The sequence below is a fragment of the Sycon ciliatum genome, chromosome 1, assembly GCF_964019385.1.
Source record: "Sycon ciliatum chromosome 1, ocSycCili1.1, whole genome shotgun sequence".
Taxonomy (NCBI): domain Eukaryota; kingdom Metazoa; phylum Porifera; class Calcarea; order Leucosolenida; family Sycettidae; genus Sycon; species Sycon ciliatum.
The window spans coordinates 13,575,796-13,592,889 of NC_088643.1; the positions used below are offsets into that span (position 1 = coordinate 13,575,796).

The following is a 17,094-nucleotide window of genomic DNA, read 5'->3' on the forward strand; positions in this document are numbered from 1 at the left end:
GGGTTTACGTACTCTTGATTGTACCGTAAAATCCCGCCAGAGCGCCCCTACCTCCTCGACGCTTCAGGTGGGGAGGGATGGATGGGCGAGTCCTACTTGCCGCATTCAGTGCTACATGAAAAAGTACTCACCCTACGAAAACTGTTCATGCATCTCGTACACCGACCAAAGGTCAAGAGCCAGGAGTCGAACAGACCCGACAAAACGCAGGGTTTGTGTGATCCCTGGTCAGGAGGGTGGGCACTGTTGCGTACATTTCCAACGGGGTCGAGCACGCGTCTGCAGTGCAGTACGGCATCACAGACTGCGACAGAGTCATACGAGGATACAATCAATCACGTCCCTGACAAGAAGTCAGGGAGGGGCGGATGGGAGAGACGGGGTGCTCTGGCGGGATTTTACGGTACATGTACCGACAAGAACAAGGAGTTGCCCTGAGAAGAGTCGCTCCAGCCAGGTTGCGCAACACTTCTCTCAAGACGCCAGGCAACACAACACAACACACACGAGTTGCGTACCGTCTTCTCCTCACAACATACACGTCACATGACCACAAGTCACATGACCACAAGTCACATGACCACACGTCACATGACCACAAGCACTGGTAACCGGTGTCACGCAAACACTGTAGAGGAAAGGAGAGTCTTTATTTTTTCTTAATTGCAAAAAAGCATCGCTAGGAGTGGTGAAAAGAAATGTTCAGAATAACACCTAACTGCTGCCAAAGCATCCATATCACTGCAATAAGATTTCATCGCGAGCAGAGTTCATCTAAAAAAAATAGAGCGGTCAGTACCATGCATACATGGCGGGGGTTTGAGGCTGAGTGTGCCGTGCGGTCACCAAAAGTGAAACTATTTGTATTATATGTACACTGATACCGGTAAAAAATCGGTATGTTTGGCAAATCGCATGGCATGAACAAAAACAAAAACTATCGAACAAAATCACGTTGCAGATTGTGCTAAAGCAAGACAGGCATGGCGTTTCGTGCTTTTGTCGTGATGGGCGCGTAATCTAGACTGATGCCGTGTGTTGTGAGGGCGACTGTCGCCGCATGAGCAGCACTCAAATGTAAGCATATTGTAATTTTCTGAATGTGAAATCCTGTCTTCTTCTTTTCTATGTGCATGTAAACACTGTCATGGTCGTTAATAATAAAAAAATATATCATGAAGCAGCATGGAATCTCAAACAAAAGATTCAAGGCACCACGCTAAAAAATATGTACGTCTACTCACAGAGAGACTATGAAAGTATGTATACTCACAGACACAATACGCACATGTCATGCTACATTGTGTCTTGACGACATCGGGAGAGAAGTCGCAGCAGAGGCTGTCGTTGGCGCGACCGAGCGTAGCATTATGATGCGATTCAAGGCGCAGCGCTAACAGATATGCATGTCTACTCACTGAGACTAAAACTATGAAGGTATGTATACTCACAGACACAATACGCACATGTCATGCTACATTGTGTCTTGACGACATCGGGAGAGAAGTTGAAGCAGAGGCTGTCGTTGGCGCGACCGAGCGTAGCGTTATGACGCGAGAGTCCGGGCGCAGTCCGACGCGGCGCGGCGAGAAGTGAATGGTGGTGATCAGCGCACCGACTACGAGGCACGCACCCAGCAGGAACGGTGCGCCAGCCATCGGGCGCTACAGGATAGACAAACAGACAGGCAGACACATGCACGTACACATGCACGTACACACACACATACACACATACATGCATACACACACAGACACAGACAGACACACACACACACACACATACATTTAGACGTGTTTGATACCCGATGAGGAGATAGCACATGAACAAGTTGAAGTGCATTGGAGAGAAATACGCCAAGCTTGATAGAAGCGAGCAAGATAGATAGAAAGTGAACAGGGGTGTGCCATACAAGCAAATTTAGAGGAGAGCCCTCTTTTCAGCAATACGCCCGCGTGGGGAAGTCAATAGCAAGTGAGAGAAGTGCCGTGGGCTAGGAGAAGCACTGGATCAGAGATCACCCAGCCACAGTATTATAATTATAGGATACTGTTAAACCCATATAGATAACGAAGTGCTAACTCTAACGAGTTAACGAGGAGAAATCTGTCGTTAAAATAGAAATCGTTATACGGAAATCGATACAATACTGTTGCCATTGAGCGTTGCGAATGAGTCAGAATCGTTACCTTTTGTTCACGTAAGCCAGTCAATTTTAGGAAATCGTTATATATGCGCCTCGTTAGAACGAGAGAGCTTGGAAGCTCAGGGCCCTACGCTATGCTTTTTTTGCCTTGATGACCTAGACAAAAAAAGCATAGGGATGTTATAAATTCATATAAATTTCTCCTTTTTTTTTGAAGACATAACCTGGGATTCGAACCCGCACTATCGCCCTGCATGCATCCCCCGATACACTTCGCATACATACTAATTCTTCCAAGTTGCTTCACGTTATGATCTTGCATTTGAAAGCCCTATGTGAATATGCATTGTGGCCAGCCGTCTTTGATGGCACGGTACGGTATGGGACAGGTACGGTCGAGGGTAATACGACACCGTCTACCGCCTTGATGACCTAGGCAAAAAAGGATAGGGATGTTAAAAAATTTTCAATTCCCCTATTTTTAGGCATAACCTGGGATTCGAACCCGCACTATCGCCCTACATGCATTCCCCCATACACTTCGCATTCATACGCATTCTTCCAAGTGGCTTCACGTTATGATCTTGCGTTTGAAAGCCCTAATTGAATATTGCGGCCAGCTGTATGTGGCCAGCTGTGTTTGATGGTACGGTACAGATACGGGATAGCGCCAAGCGTGACACAAACACACAAACAAACAGACAAATACCAAACGAGAGAGCTTGGAAGCTCAGGGCCCTACGCTATGCTTTTATGCTTTTTTGCCTAGCTCATCGTACATGTTATAAGAACTGATGGGAATGTCTTTTTCGTTGATTGGCCACATCACTTTATTGCAAAAACGTTTCAATCGGTTTGAATATTATGAGTTAGGCAAAAGTATTTGCAGAATTTATTGCGGATTGTTATTTCTCTAATAATCATCTACTTTTGTTTTGCTCCTTCTTTTCTTTTTATCTCCTTATATTGTAAATCAACAAATTTTGGCCGATGAGAAATAGAAACCTCTCTATTAGAGAGGTTAAGATGCACGTTATTTCCGACGTGACGCGCAGTTTCACGTCAAATTTGAAATCGATAGGTATTTTGGCTCTCACATGCATCCATTGCTTAATCATGCATAATTTGCCTATATGACAAACGTTGGCCTGCGATTTACTTTGGCCGGTTGGTACCAAGCGGCGAAATCAGCGAAATTAAATCGCCAGCGAACATTACGAACTTAGAAGTTGCGACTTCGGCGGTAATAGTCATGAAGTTGATTGTTCCAACTAGGAACACACGCTTCTTGCCGAACTTGACACTTGACTGACTCACGACTGCCATCCGGAGCACACGAGGAGCACGTCGCACCTTCCACTCGGCAAACCTGCAAGAAAGCACCACTCCCTGCTCAATACACGGTGTTTCGGGGAATTCACCCCTCATCAGTTGAGCTTGAGTAGGCTGAGGAAGATTGTGCCTGAAAAGCACCACTTATATACTGCTCTCCAGGCCAAACCATCACCAGGGATACAAACTTACAGAGACGCTTTGTTTCCAGCGCGACAAACACCTCGTGAAGCTCCAGGTAGCAGCGTGAGTCAGAGTCGCTCATGGAGTTGTGATAAACAGACGTTGAGAGCCAGTATAGCTATTCGCAACGCCGTCACCTCCAACAACTAGTCGCACGTCCACGTGAGGGACAACAATACGAACTTAGAAGTTGCGACTTCGGCGGTAATAGTCATGAAGTTGATTGTTCCAACTAGGAACACACGCTTCTTGCCGAACTTGACACTTGACTGACTCACGACTGCCATCCGGAGCACACGAGGAGCACGTCGCACCTTCCACTCGGCAAACCTGCAAGAAAGCACCACTCCCTGCTCAATACACGGTGTTTCGGGGAATTCACCCCTCATCAGTTGAGCTTGAGTAGGCTGAGGAAGATTGTGCCTGAAAAGCACCACTTATATACTGCTCTCCAGGCCAAACCATCACCAGGGATACAAACTTACAGAGACGCTTTGTTTCGCTTTGAGCGCTTTGAGCAGGGAGTGGTGCTTTCTTGCAGGTTTGCCGAGTGGAAGGTGCGACGTGCTCCTCGTGTGCTCCGGATGGCAGTCGTGAGTCAGTCAAGTGTCAAGTTCGGCAAGAAGCGTGTGTTCCTAGTTGGAACAATCAACTTCATGACTATTACCGCCGAAGTCGCAACTTCTAAGTTCGTATTGTTGTCCCTCACGTGGACGTGCGACTAGTTGTTGGAGGTGACGGCGTTGCGAATAGCTATACTGGCTCTCAACGTCTGTTTATCACAACTCCATGAGCGACTCTGACTCACGCTGCTACCTGGAGCTTCACGAGGTGTTTGTCGCGCTGGAAACAAAGCGTCTCTGTAAGTTTGTATCCCTGGTGATGGTTTGGCCTGGAGAGCAGTATATAAGTGGTGCTTTTCAGGCACAATCTTCCTCAGCCTACTCAAGCTCAACTGATGAGGGGTGAATTCCCCGAAACACCGTGTATTGAGCAGGGAGTGGTGCTTTCTTGCAGGTTTGCCGAGTGGAAGGTGCGACGTGCTCCTCGTGTGCTCCGGATGGCAGTCGTGAGTCAGTCAAGTGTCAAGTTCGGCAAGAAGCGTGTGTTCCTAGTTGGAACAATCAACTTTAGCGAACATTAGTTGATTTTAATACAGTGATCGGATTTTCTGGCCTTTTTGTAGTAATACATGTACATTGACCTGTTGAGCCAATGACGACGCCGAATGCATGGTTGCCTGTGGAGCACATTACATAACTTTACAGTCTCCTAAAATACGTATCCTGTCCGACGGCAAAAGAGGCTGCAGATTTAGTTTTTCTGCGCGTCGACGGGATGTCTGCGACGCGAAAGTTCAGCTCGCGTTATTTGGCTCGCACGTCGAAAAATCAACGCGAGTGACCTGCTGCTCACGTCGAAATTGTTTACTGGGACCGGCGCTGACTCTGCCGATCACGGGCGTTCTGGACTCGACGGGATGTCTGTCCTGACGTTTCCTGGGACCGGCTTAGACTCTGCCGATCACGGGCGTTCTGGACTCAACGGGATGTCTGTCCTGACGTTGCCTGGTACCGCCGGACTCTACCGATCACGGGCGTTCTGGAGTCGACGGGATCTCTCTTCCGACGTTTCCTGTGACCGGCCCTGAATCGCTCGTTCGCGCTTATTTTGGAGACGACGGGATCTCTCTTCCAAAGTATGTTTATGCTGACGCATCCTATCACCTAATCGGCGTCTATTCTAATTTAATTTCCTCCTCGTCTCCCTATTTCTTTCCAAATCTCCCTCTACAGCAGGGAGTCGTATACATAATACGACGAATTTTGGTACGGTACGGGACAGATACAGGAGCCCGCAAATATTGTGGACAGCTGTTATGTACAATCCTGTAGAGCCTTTGTAGTCACAGATACGGGACAGATACGGGATAGCTCCGGCCGTGACACAAACAAACAAACAAACACCAAATTAAAGCTGTGTGGACCCTGGCTAGCGCCAGACGTTACTGAAGTAACGTCTTCTGCATAGCTACGGGAATTAAAGCTGTGTGAACCCTGGCTAGCGCGAGACGTTACTGAAGTAACGTCTGCTGCATAGCTACGGGAATAATGGCTTTTACAGTACGTGCACAGTACCTGCAAGCGAATGGGATCTATCGTCGAGTACAGCAGTGGCTTGAATCGGCTGAGCGGATGCTGGTGTGAGAGCGTCGGTGGAGCTGAAACACGACTCTGGTTCAGCATGGAGGTTGTGGCCGGCGGCAGGGTGGTCAGCCCGAGGCCGTCGTCGTTCAAGTCCACGTGGAAGAAGTAGAAGAGGAAGCCGAAGATGGCCGGACCAAGGCCGGTGCAGAGGCCCCGTACACCGGTGATAACGCCTTGCGCAACGCCTGCAAGGAACAATGAGAAAAAGCACAGTTTAGCAGTTAAGTTAAAAGAAGCACAACACAACGAATACATGCACATGGTTCGTACGAAAACACAGAGAAAATGTTCAAGGCCGTTCCAAGGTTAACGAAAGTTGTACGAACTTCGTCTAGGGGTGAAACGAGTATATCGAACACCTGAGCACTTGCTCGAAAATGTGAAAAGAGCGAGTACTCGTTTCGCAAAAATACTCGAACCGACTATGCACTTCTGTATGCATGTACGTTTAAGTACTTCCTTTGCTCTGACCGGTACTGTACAACCCAAGCAAGCGTGCCTACCAGCACCTCAGGATATGGAACTCGTGAAAGTCTTTGTCCGGATAAAGACTGGCAATATATTTCACACTGAACCGGGGTGATACAGTCAAACGACCAAGTGAACTGGTGCAAGATACAGCAAGGTGAGTCACTATGATCTAAACCAAGAAAATCACCATAGAGCGATTCTCCCGGATCTGCACACTCTGGTTTATGTACTCTCCTTATTGCAGTACATGAACCGAGCCGAGCAGCTATGTGAATAGTCCTTACCTTGCTGGTCCAGGCCAACCATATTAGATGCAAGGGCACTTAGCGCAGGATAGTTGACAGCAGAAATGGATGCAATAGCACCAGCTGCCCACAACATCCTGCAGGCACACAACAGAAAGGACACGGACGCTAGGACAAAGACTCAAAGCCCAACATGGTTCTTCTAATTGCACGTTGCGGCGCATCACGTGCATTCCAACATGTCACCCGACCGTGGAGAAGCAAAACACGTTGCAGCTGAAGCTACGGTACTAGCATGCTAAAGCGGAGAGGCAAACAAACTTCTCATGAATATTGCAGTCATAAAGCTGTGCAGGCAATACGGATATTCTGTATTCACAAGGTTGGATCTCATGTCACAGTATCAATCTACTGAAGCACTTCCTATTCAATGAAAACTTGAGTATTTGTTGCCCGGCAGATTCAACGTCACTCACAGTCCATCAGGTGCAGCATATCTAGAAAATACGACACAGGGCAAGTGGCCGCTGGCACAGTGCAAAAAGAAGAGACCGCCTGCGGGCCTTACCATGACTTGTACGTGACCAGACCAAACCAGAAGAGCTGAATGGCCTGGAAGACGAGGCCGACAAAGATGCAGCGCTTGTGCCCAAGCTTGACCAGCTGAGCGAGCAGCACCGTCTAAACGTAGCAACAGGACACGAGAGCGCAATATGGGCAACATGAACAAAAATCAACCAAAACTACATGTAAAAAAGAGAAGAAACACATGAGAATCCGAGTTAACCCTTTAAGAGCCACAGGAAAATTTCAAAATTCTGCATTTTTTCGTGTTCCTTGGATCATAGCTTCAGTTCTACTCACTCAATCCTCACAATCTAGGGCTTCCTGGAAAGGTCTCCGCGAGAGGAAGAGAATGAGGTCGATCATGATAGCCAGCACACCGTCTATCCAGCGCTAGATCGCAGCGACAGTACGAAAAATGCCCCAAATGCGTCCAATTGCGTCCCGCACCAGATATTTCATTTTACTCGATCGTGGAGTTCCAATTTTTTCGCTGTGTACTCTTGACAATATCAACAGTGAAACCCGTGCAAATTCGAGTAAACCAGCGTGACGACAAGTCTCAAAATTCTCAATACTAAAGTCGCACTGCGCGCTTTTGAAATTGCCGCGATCGCGGCTCAACTTACGAGTGATTTATCTCGGGAACCGTTGCTCGCAGCGCTTTGCGGATTGTTTCTCCCGACAGGTGATAGTTTTCTCTTCGCCCTGGATATTTCGATCACTTGATTTGAGCGAGATTGGACTGAGTTACGATCTTTTGAAGTTTTGCATTCAAGTATGGGGCGGCTCTTAAAGGGTTAAAACTACATGTACCGTAATTTCCGGAGTATAAGCAGAACTTGACTATAAGCCACACACAGATTTTTTCACGAAATACAGACCCTGTTTATCACCATTAACTTGACCATCGTAGTAAAAGCCGCATCGACGTTTTTTGGGTGAATTACTGGCGTTTTAAGTGCGGCTTTTCTCCGGAAAATACGATAGCAGCAGCACTCAATGAGTACTGCACAGTAACGATTGCAATCATCATGCTGCCGGGACTACACAATGCTGGGGGTGACTGGTCCACCGGTTTAGGCATGCCCGGGACCAGGTACAGTTTTTACGGGCCATAAGTCGCCCTGCTAACAGCTAGGACCTAAATAATGAATTACAAGTGAGGGGGGGGGGGGTCGATTTATGACTGGTAAAATATGGTAATTCAGGCAATGTTGTTGTCGAACAGGCCAAGACTGCTGTGGGTGTACACCTGGCATGCAGAGTACAGATTACTGGGGGGGGGGGGCATCTTTGAATTCGGAATCTATGCTCCGGGGTGCTTCATCACCGTTGTGTCTGCGTTAGAGTGGACTAACGTCCACAAGTTCACATGTGCAGCGCAATGCATGGCCAGAATGTCAGCTGCAGATCGCCCACAGCCAGGCTAAAGGCTGGCCACAACACACTGACCTGTGATAACACTGACAGGCATCCCATCATAGCGATGAAGATTGACACTTCCTTGCGACTAAACCCAATCACCTGAAACAGCAACGAGAAGAAACCAACAGGATTGCAAGGTATGAGAGAGAGAGGGGTAAAGGGTAAATGGCGTAGGCACCATCATGTGCACAGCAAGTAAGCCAAGTGGCTGCAAAGGGTCTGGCAACAGGGCTCGAGATGGCTGAGAAAGTGACTTTTAGCTGAGCTCCGGTGAGTGCACAGTACACTGTACATCATGGTGCATGTACAGTGTTGCTCACCGAAATCCAGCCGCGTCACCCAAGTACGCGTCGGGCATTGCGCAGCCCTAGACCTGCGAACACTGGGCTGCGAAATGATGCAAGGCGCACACTTGAGTGACGCGACTGGATTTCATTGAGCAGCACTGTACACTGTACACTGTACACGTACCTTGCTAAGGTAGACAAAGAAGCACGAATACTGCCCAGCTTCAGGCAAGTACGACAGAAAGACCATGACGCAAATCGTGAGCAGACCCTTGTCTTTGGTGGCCTTGCGGAGCGTCTGCACAGAGAATGGAGAGAAGGCACACAACATGCACGCTGATAACGTAACCGGGAAACACACACGTGACATTGCACACTTCCACACAAACATGTCCACGGAACAGCGTTGGGTACAGTACACATACTACTGGTACAGTGGAGCTCACCTACTTCGAAGTAGTACGGACATTGTCTGGGGTATGAATGCATTACCCCAAAAAAGAAGTGTGTTCAGTACAAAGCACCCTGGATCCACTTCTCTCATGGGATGTAAACCACTATTCTTGCCGACCCTGCATTTTCATGATTATGCTTTACAAGTCGTTTGACCCTGGACATAAAGTGTCCTGGCTATAAATTGCAGTTTAAAAAAAAGAAGTTTTTTAAGGCATTCGGAAGTACATGCATACATAACATACACTGTCTCATGTGGGGTAGTGCCTTTGCTGTTTGCGTTATGCAGAGCTCAATGAATTGTCAGTTTGAGCACTCTGGCAAGGTACGTTCGGGCCTGGCTTTGGAAAATTCCTTTTCATTGCTATCAGGTTCGGCCTCATTTTCTCTGTGCTACGCTGATGAGTCCACAAAGGACGACACAGTTCTGTCCGCAGATTGAGTAACATACAGTGTAAGTTATCATGCAGTTTTCTGTACAGTACGATGCATGTAGCAAGTCTTACCCGCAGTGGATCGGCTTGCTCCCAGGAGATCGAGCCTGTCCATGGCACCTGGACCTCGGACATGATCGACAGCGACTCGGGCATGACCAGGTAAATGAACAGCAGGTCGAGGACGGCCACAAACGTTGCCAGCAGCACGACCATGCTGTCGCCAAACATGGCTGCAATGTAAGTCCCGATAGCAGGGCTCAGCACAAAGCTAGCTGCAAAGGTGGCCGAGACCTAAGCAAAACACCAAAGATGGACACAAAAAGGCTCGAAGAAATTGAACATCTAAAGCTTCACACATACGCATAGCGTTTTAATCAACTCTAGGATGGATCTCGGTGTACTATTGCGTACTAGTATGTACCACTAGGTTGATGGTATTGTACCCAGAAATACAGTATGTGTGCACGGGCAATACGCGAACACACATACTATGACATCAACGCACCTGGCCGTAAGCTGCACTACGCTCATTCTCCGGTGTGATGTCGGCAACATAGGCAAACACAATCGAGAACGTGACGGCGAACAGGCCAGACAGCGTGTATAGCCCGAAGTATAGCCTGATCAGTGAGATATACACAAATAGGTAGAACGAGAGGAGAGGCAGATCATTTGAGTATCATCGATATGCAACAACACATATCACAAAAATCCCAAATGTTTCAACTTTCAAGAATTTGACACACCAATCATGGAACGTTAGAAAGATAATGATAACCATAAAGATAAAGAGAGAGAGAGAGAGAGAGAGAGAGAGAGAGAGAGAGAGAGAGAGAGAGAGAGAGAGAGAGAGAGAGAGAGAGAGAGAGAAAGCCACTAACACGTACAGCGTGGCGCCAGCACAGGCAGCATGTCTTACCCGGGACTGATGCTCATCCATGGTATAGGTAGACACGTTACTAGCACGGTCAGCAGCAGGAATGGCTTACGTCCAAACACATCTGACAGGGCGCCCAGGAGCGGAGCACTCAAGAACGAGAGAATGCCCTGCAAAGGAAAGAAACATGTGTGTTGCCCTGCTCTCAGTGCAAGTTTGAATTCGGTCAATAAAATAGTCATGCTCTATTATGTTTACCAGAACAATACTTCAGGTGAACTGCTTCCTGTGTTTTAGAAAAGACAGGAATAGTGAACAAGTCATTCCACATTCCACACACCAACTCAAAATCAAAACACGAACCCTGCAATGGCCAAGTTCAGTCAACACGTTATGAGCATGCAGCGGCAGCTCTGGATCTACAAACCTTGATTCCCTGAATGAGACCATTGACCAGGAGTGTTTCATGAGGAAATGTTTTGTAGAGAGTCTGCACGGAGAGAGAGAGAGAGAGAGAGAGAGAGAGAGAGAGAGAGAGAGAGAAATAGAGAGAGAGAGAGAGAGAGAGAGAGAGAGAGAGAGAGAGAGAGAGAGAGAGAGAGAGAGAGAGAGAGAGAGAGAGAGAGAGAGAGAGAATAGCCAACACCCAGACATGTACCGTGAGTCCCGAAATATTCATATAAAAATTCAACAAAAGTATGTTTAAAGTCTGAGCCACCAGAACCATTCAGATGCACATCATATTCACACAGAGAGAATGAGCTCCATCACTGCGATTGGCAAACATTTTGGGTGAATTTAAATTCCATACAGAAAGCCATCGTGTGAAATATATGATAACATAATGTGTACAAAATACTCTGGGAAAGTGTGTGTGCTCCCAACGTGGGAGCTCGCGCTTTTCCTGCCGACTTGAATTCTCACTTGACTGATTCACGACTGCCATCCAGAGCACACGAAAAACGGAGCGCCTCTGTAAGTTTGTATTCCTGGTGATATTTTAGCCTGGAGAGCACTATATAAGTGGTGCTCTTCAGACATAAGGGAGGTTTAGTTCCCATGTAACGGAAACGCGTACGTGGGTGATCCACGTAAAGTGGACGAAGGGCACCCACGTTGCAATGTTGTGTTAAGTCACACGGAACAAACAAAAGCATGAAGCGAAAGGCCCAAACCTGGTCAAAGACGAAGCTACCCGGGCCTAAGAAGCTCATCCAATAATTTGATTTCGTGCTTCGGAAACTTCTTCAGCTGAGCACCCTCACAGCTTGCACAATGCGCTCCATTCTGATTTTCACCCACGTTCTGGTGAGCCTCCATACACGGTATGTCGTGAATCAGAAAACGTCTGTACGTGGGTCACTGAGTATCACGTGGTACACACACGTAAAGTACCCACGGATTACGTGGGACTAAACCTCCCTATTATCAGATAATCTTCCTCAGCCTACTCAAGCTCAACTGATGAGGGGTGAATTCCCACACTGGGTATTGAGCAGGGAGTGGTGCTTTCTTGCAGGTTCACCGAGTGGAAGGTTCGATGGACTTCTCGTATGCTCTGGATGGCAGTCGTGAGTCAGACAAGTGAGAATTCAAGTCGACAGGAAAAGCGCGAGCTCCCACGTAGGGAGCAACACACTATTCCCCAAGTATCACCGAAGTCGCATCAACCTCTTCTTCAAAATACTCTGGATTTAGAAAATATCTGCACCGTGTAAGAATAGCTAAGCCACTTAGCATCATTGGGGTCCAATAGATACTACAGATAATGAATGTGACACAGCCACACACACACACGCATATGCACGCACGCGCGCACACACACACACACACACACACACACACACACACACACACACACACACACAGTGCCATGCCGGTATACAGCCACACTTACTGTGATGCCCGGGCTTGTTAGCAAGCCCCATGCAAAGAACTCCAGAAAGATCACAACAGTTGCGTGGTGAATAGAAGGTTTCTGCGGTCCAATAGTGTTCTACATCAGGGAGAGAGAGAGAGAGAGAGAGAGAGAGAGAGAGAGAGAGAGAGAGAGAGAGAAAGAAAGAGAGAGATGAATAGAGAAAACAGAGGGAGAGAGAGAGTGAATGTGCGCGCGTGTGTGTGTGTGTGTGTGTGTGTGTGTGTGTGTGTGTGTGTGTGTGTGTATGTGTGTGTGTGTGTGTGTGTGTGTGTGTGTGTGTGTGTGTGTGTGCTGCTGCTGTTGGCGCTATGCGTACTAAATCGTAGCTAGCAGCCACGTATGCACCAAAAGAGCAAGAGGGATAATACACACAAGCATTCCCAGGTTTGCTTCATTTGTTTGTTTTGCAGCACGGTCGCAAGATGGTGAGAGCAAGGACTTGAGTACAGTCCGAAAGCTACATTTCCAAACACGGGTAAATGGTTGCGTTTGATCTTCCACACTGCTAGGATGAAGCTGCATGACGTAATGAAGGCAGCACGCCGCGCAACTGGTGCACGGTTGCATACTCTTGACTCTCGACATTACAAAATGGGCAAGCCGACTTGAAGATTGTGATGTGGATGATTTTTTAGGCAAGGGCGGATCAAGTTTGGTAAATAATCCACAAGGAAGGAAAAAGCCTTCCCCAGTGAGTTACTATTATCTTTACTTATAAAGAAGAGGCACCTGTGACGTGTGTCTGTGTGTGTGTGTGTGTGTCACGCTCCTTATAAAGAAGAGGCACCTGTGACGTGTGTTTTTGTGTCACGCTGAAGCGCTGCGGAGCAGCGCGTTCGCTGCTGCTTTCCATTAGACTGAGGATATGCTGAACCATTTGCATGTCGGCAACTTTACTCGATTGCGTGACCTCTGTTCCGTTGATCTCCACTCGAATGTTCTTGAACCATGAAAAGGCTGGTGACGTGGTGCACACCCATCGCGTGTAGTCTCCAGGCTGGTTATTGAGATTGTTTTTGACACTATAGCGCATTTTCACGATGAAATAGCTCTCCCCCAGAGCAATGAAATTCGGCGACGAGATGTCTAGTTCATTGTTCAGGGATGGTGGTGATCGATCTGCTGTGGAAAAGAGTCGTACTCCGCGTCTACCCTCAAGCAACGAGAGTTTCTTCTCCGTCCTGTCGAGGATGTTCTTCTGAACGATCTTCGTGTTGGTCAGGAGTCCCGTGAAGGACTCCGGAGCTTGTGGTGAGTATATCTCCTGTGCCATTCTTGCGAGTCACATTATAAGCCAGCCTGATGATATTGCATTATGCGTCACAATTGCTAACTCTCTCTCCCTGTCTATAGTGATAGCAAAAGAAGATGTCTTGGTCAACATCCCAACAATATATTGAAAGGTGGTACCTATTTTCTTGTACTAAAGATGAATTAACCGTTCGCTTACTCACCGATCTGGGCACAGCCTACGAGCTAAGACCCGTGCTGCTTCACCCGGATCGGGTCGACTTAACTCCCATGGAGATTGCGGAGTATCTGTGCAGGGTTTCTTCTATGGTGTTGATTAGCGGTGAGAAACACCAGCGTCTCCCAAAGATCATCGTTGACGGCGTAGAGGACTATGGATCCTCATCATGGCGGGATACAGGCAGACTGCTGCGATGCTGGGACGACGGGCGTAGATCGATGTTTAACCTCTCCAAGGCTGAAGGTGCCCTCGACAACGTCGAGGAGACGTTCCAAGATGCGGAGAAGATTGAAGCCGAGGAATTCATCAGGTTAATAAAAGATCTGAACGAGAGGGACATCTTTCGACAAGACCGTGATATGAACAAGTTTACAACGAAAGCTGTTCGGCTGTCGGTCCTCGCGACGAGGATTACCCGCATTGTTGTACGTGTTGGTACAATTGATATTGACGAGCAAGGTCATCCCACCAAGATGCCCGAAGTCGTGTGTGACAGTATAGAAAGCCGGAAGCGGAAGGCAGTTGACAGCATTGTCCGTGACGAAGAAGATCTGGGTGAATCGCTCGTCACGATCCAGGCATCTGCGTCAGCCCCTGTAATCGAAGTTTCGAGAAAGCGCTCGTGGGTCGTACCGTCTGTAGATATCTTTCATGACTAAACTCTCTCTCTCTCTCTCTCTCTCTCTCTCTCTCTCTCTCTCTGTGTGTGTGTCGATAGTTCATAGATCTTTATCTCTCTCTCTCTCTCTCTCTCTCTCTCTCTCTCTCTCTCTCTCTCTCTCTCTCTCTCTCTCTCTCTCTCTCTCTCTCTCTCTCTCTCTCTCTCTCTCTCTCTCTCTCTCTCTCTCTCTCTCTCTGTCTGTGTGTGTGTGTCTCGATAGTTCATAGATCTTTGACAATTTCTCTCCTTATCTTTATCTCTCTCTCTCTCTCTCTCTCTCCCGCTCTCGCTCTCTCTCTCTCTCTCTCTCTCTCTCTCTCTCTCTCTCTCTCTCTCTCTCTCTCTCTCTCTCTCTCTCTCTCTCTCTCTCTCTCTCTCTCTCTCTCTCTTCCTACCAGGCGTGAGCCATCCCCTGGGTGAACAAAATGGGTGACATAAGCATACAGGATCTCAAATTCAGAATCCATTTTCACTGCACCACAACAACTTGAAACTGACTGGATCATCATTCAAGAACACACCTTTTATACTTACATAATCATGACACCATATTACCTTATTGTTTAGGGTAGAGCATAACGCCCCAATACATATTTTCAATAATACCCCTTTTTTTTGAGGTCAGGGCACCCTGACACATATTTTTATCCGCAAAAAACCGGGCCAAAAATAATTTTCACCGCAAAAATGGGGTACTATTAGTACCCCATTTTTTGGGACCCGGGCGCCCCTGTGCCAGAACCCGCTCGTTACTTACTACTAGCGCTGCCCTGAGCACGCGAAGCGCCACTGCCAAAGCAGCGTGGGCTCCGCAGGAGGGTGCAAATTTCATGATCTCCGACGGTTACGTCGGCAAGCGAGCCTCCGCCACTGCCAAAGCAGCGTGGACTCCGCAGGAGGGTGCAAATTTCAAACCAAAATTTAAAGGCCTACTGCGCTGCCCTGAGCACGCGAAGCGTGCGAATCGTGTAGCTAGCGGAAGCAGCCACAGAATCGTGTAGCAGGACAAGTGAATAATTAGTCAGTCCATTGTTCATGATGATCTCCGACGGTTACGGTTACGTCGGCAAGCGAGCCTCCGCCACTGCCAAAGCAGCGTGGGCTCCGCAGGAGGGTGCAAATTTCATGATCTCCGACGGTTACGTCGGCAAGCGACCCTCCGCCACTGCCAAAGCAGCGTGGGCTCCGCAGGAGGGTGCAAATCTATGAGGGAGGTTCTTCATCGTTGGAAGGAGAAGGAGGGACGTCTGTTACGCCTTCGGGAGGCTGGTCAGGGTTGTCCATCACCTGGTGGCGGATGAAGCGGCTCAAAAAATTCATAAACTTACGAACAAAAGTGCGATGCGCTCTTCACTGCAGATCAGATGCAGAGTGCAGTCAGTGCAGATCTGGTGAGCTCACCAGTACTTCAGCGGTCTAGCCACCACGTGCTGAGCACGTGTGCTGTTCACGAACTTGCTTCACCCGCATGCCACATTCGGCCAGGCAACGCTGGCCGGTGGTGCTGCTAGTTATAAATAAACTATTAGGAAATTTGAGGCCACATGCCACGTACTGCTCTTTTCTCTCCGAAACTCAACACTTGCAAGCCAGTGTAATGATTTTTTCTTTCTTTCATATCTGGCTTGCAAGTGTTGAGTTTCGGAGAGAAAAGAGCAGTACATGGCATGTGGTTTTGAAAAATCTCCGTGAAGTCCAAATTTGAAATTGCAATAAATAAACTAGTCCTATTAATTTTTCATATTCTGAATTATTGTGACCTGACACGACATAACGCCCATTTCAAAAGATAAATACATGTACATGACGGGCTACGGTCGGTCGTGAGCAACAAACACACAACGGATCTGCCCACTTATTCACAAGCAACATGCCCTGGAACGTGTGGCTCCTCGATGCAGTTTGTTCCTACATAATTCTAGCACCCGTGTTCAGAAGAATTGACATCGATAGCACCAGATCCTCTCAGCATGACTATTGACATGCAAATGACTTGCACTCATAGATATTCGACTGTCGAGAGAACAACAAGCACTTGACGCAAACTCACTTTTCTCGGCGGTACGATAACCATCATCTGCCAGTGCGCGGAGCAATTCCCTTCATCACACTCCAGGGATACGGGGAGTAATCAATAACAATTACTGCAAAGCTCCTGGGTGTTCGTAATTGCGGCTCGGAACACTTGAAGCTGGCTGGTGACACTCCTTGCCCAACAAAGGCAAACTACAACAGTACTCTCGTACCACCGTCAAAGATCATTCATACGATTAAGAAAGCTGTGTATGGAGCTACTAACCAGAATCGTGTTCGGAAAATTTCGAAGGAAGGGAAAACTCAGCAGTCCACGCACTCATGCGATCATGCAATATTTCACGAAGAAGATGAGGTGATTTTTGGAGTATACGAGA

At 47.8% G+C, this 17,094-nt stretch overlaps 1 protein-coding gene across 1 annotated transcript; it reads right to left on the reverse strand.

Moving 5' to 3' along the window:
• Positions 1-631: 631 nt before the first annotated feature.
• LOC135814320 (hippocampus abundant transcript-like protein 1) lies at positions 632-17,055 on the reverse strand. The gene is made up of 12 exons (XM_065327428.1): positions 16,734-17,055; positions 12,528-12,626; positions 11,058-11,120; positions 10,673-10,800; positions 10,259-10,373; positions 9,823-10,044; positions 9,048-9,161; positions 8,604-8,675; positions 7,153-7,265; positions 6,624-6,721; positions 5,800-6,053; positions 632-1,664 (listed from the first exon to the last, which is right to left on the reverse strand). Exons 1-12 carry the CDS (start codon positions 16,758-16,760, stop codon positions 1,470-1,472), a joined length of 1,500 nt encoding a protein of 499 aa, XP_065183500.1. The 5' UTR covers positions 16,761-17,055; the 3' UTR covers positions 632-1,469.
• Between the last annotated feature and the right edge of the window lie 39 nt (positions 17,056-17,094).

What these genes read in the sequence shown, in the direction of transcription:
- LOC135814320 (XM_065327428.1), bottom strand. Translation starts at nt 16,760, where the DNA reads ATGATGGTTATCGTACCGCCGAGAAAA. An exon ending in TGGATGAGCATCAGTCCCGG is followed by an intron (nt 10,374 to 10,672) that starts GTAAGACATGCT and finishes CTCACTGATCAG; the next exon opens with GCTATACTTCGGGCTATACA. An exon ending in GGTTGGCCTGGACCAGCAAG is followed by an intron (nt 6,054 to 6,623) that starts GTAAGGACTATT and finishes TGTTCCTTGCAG; the next exon opens with GCGTTGCGCAAGGCGTTATC.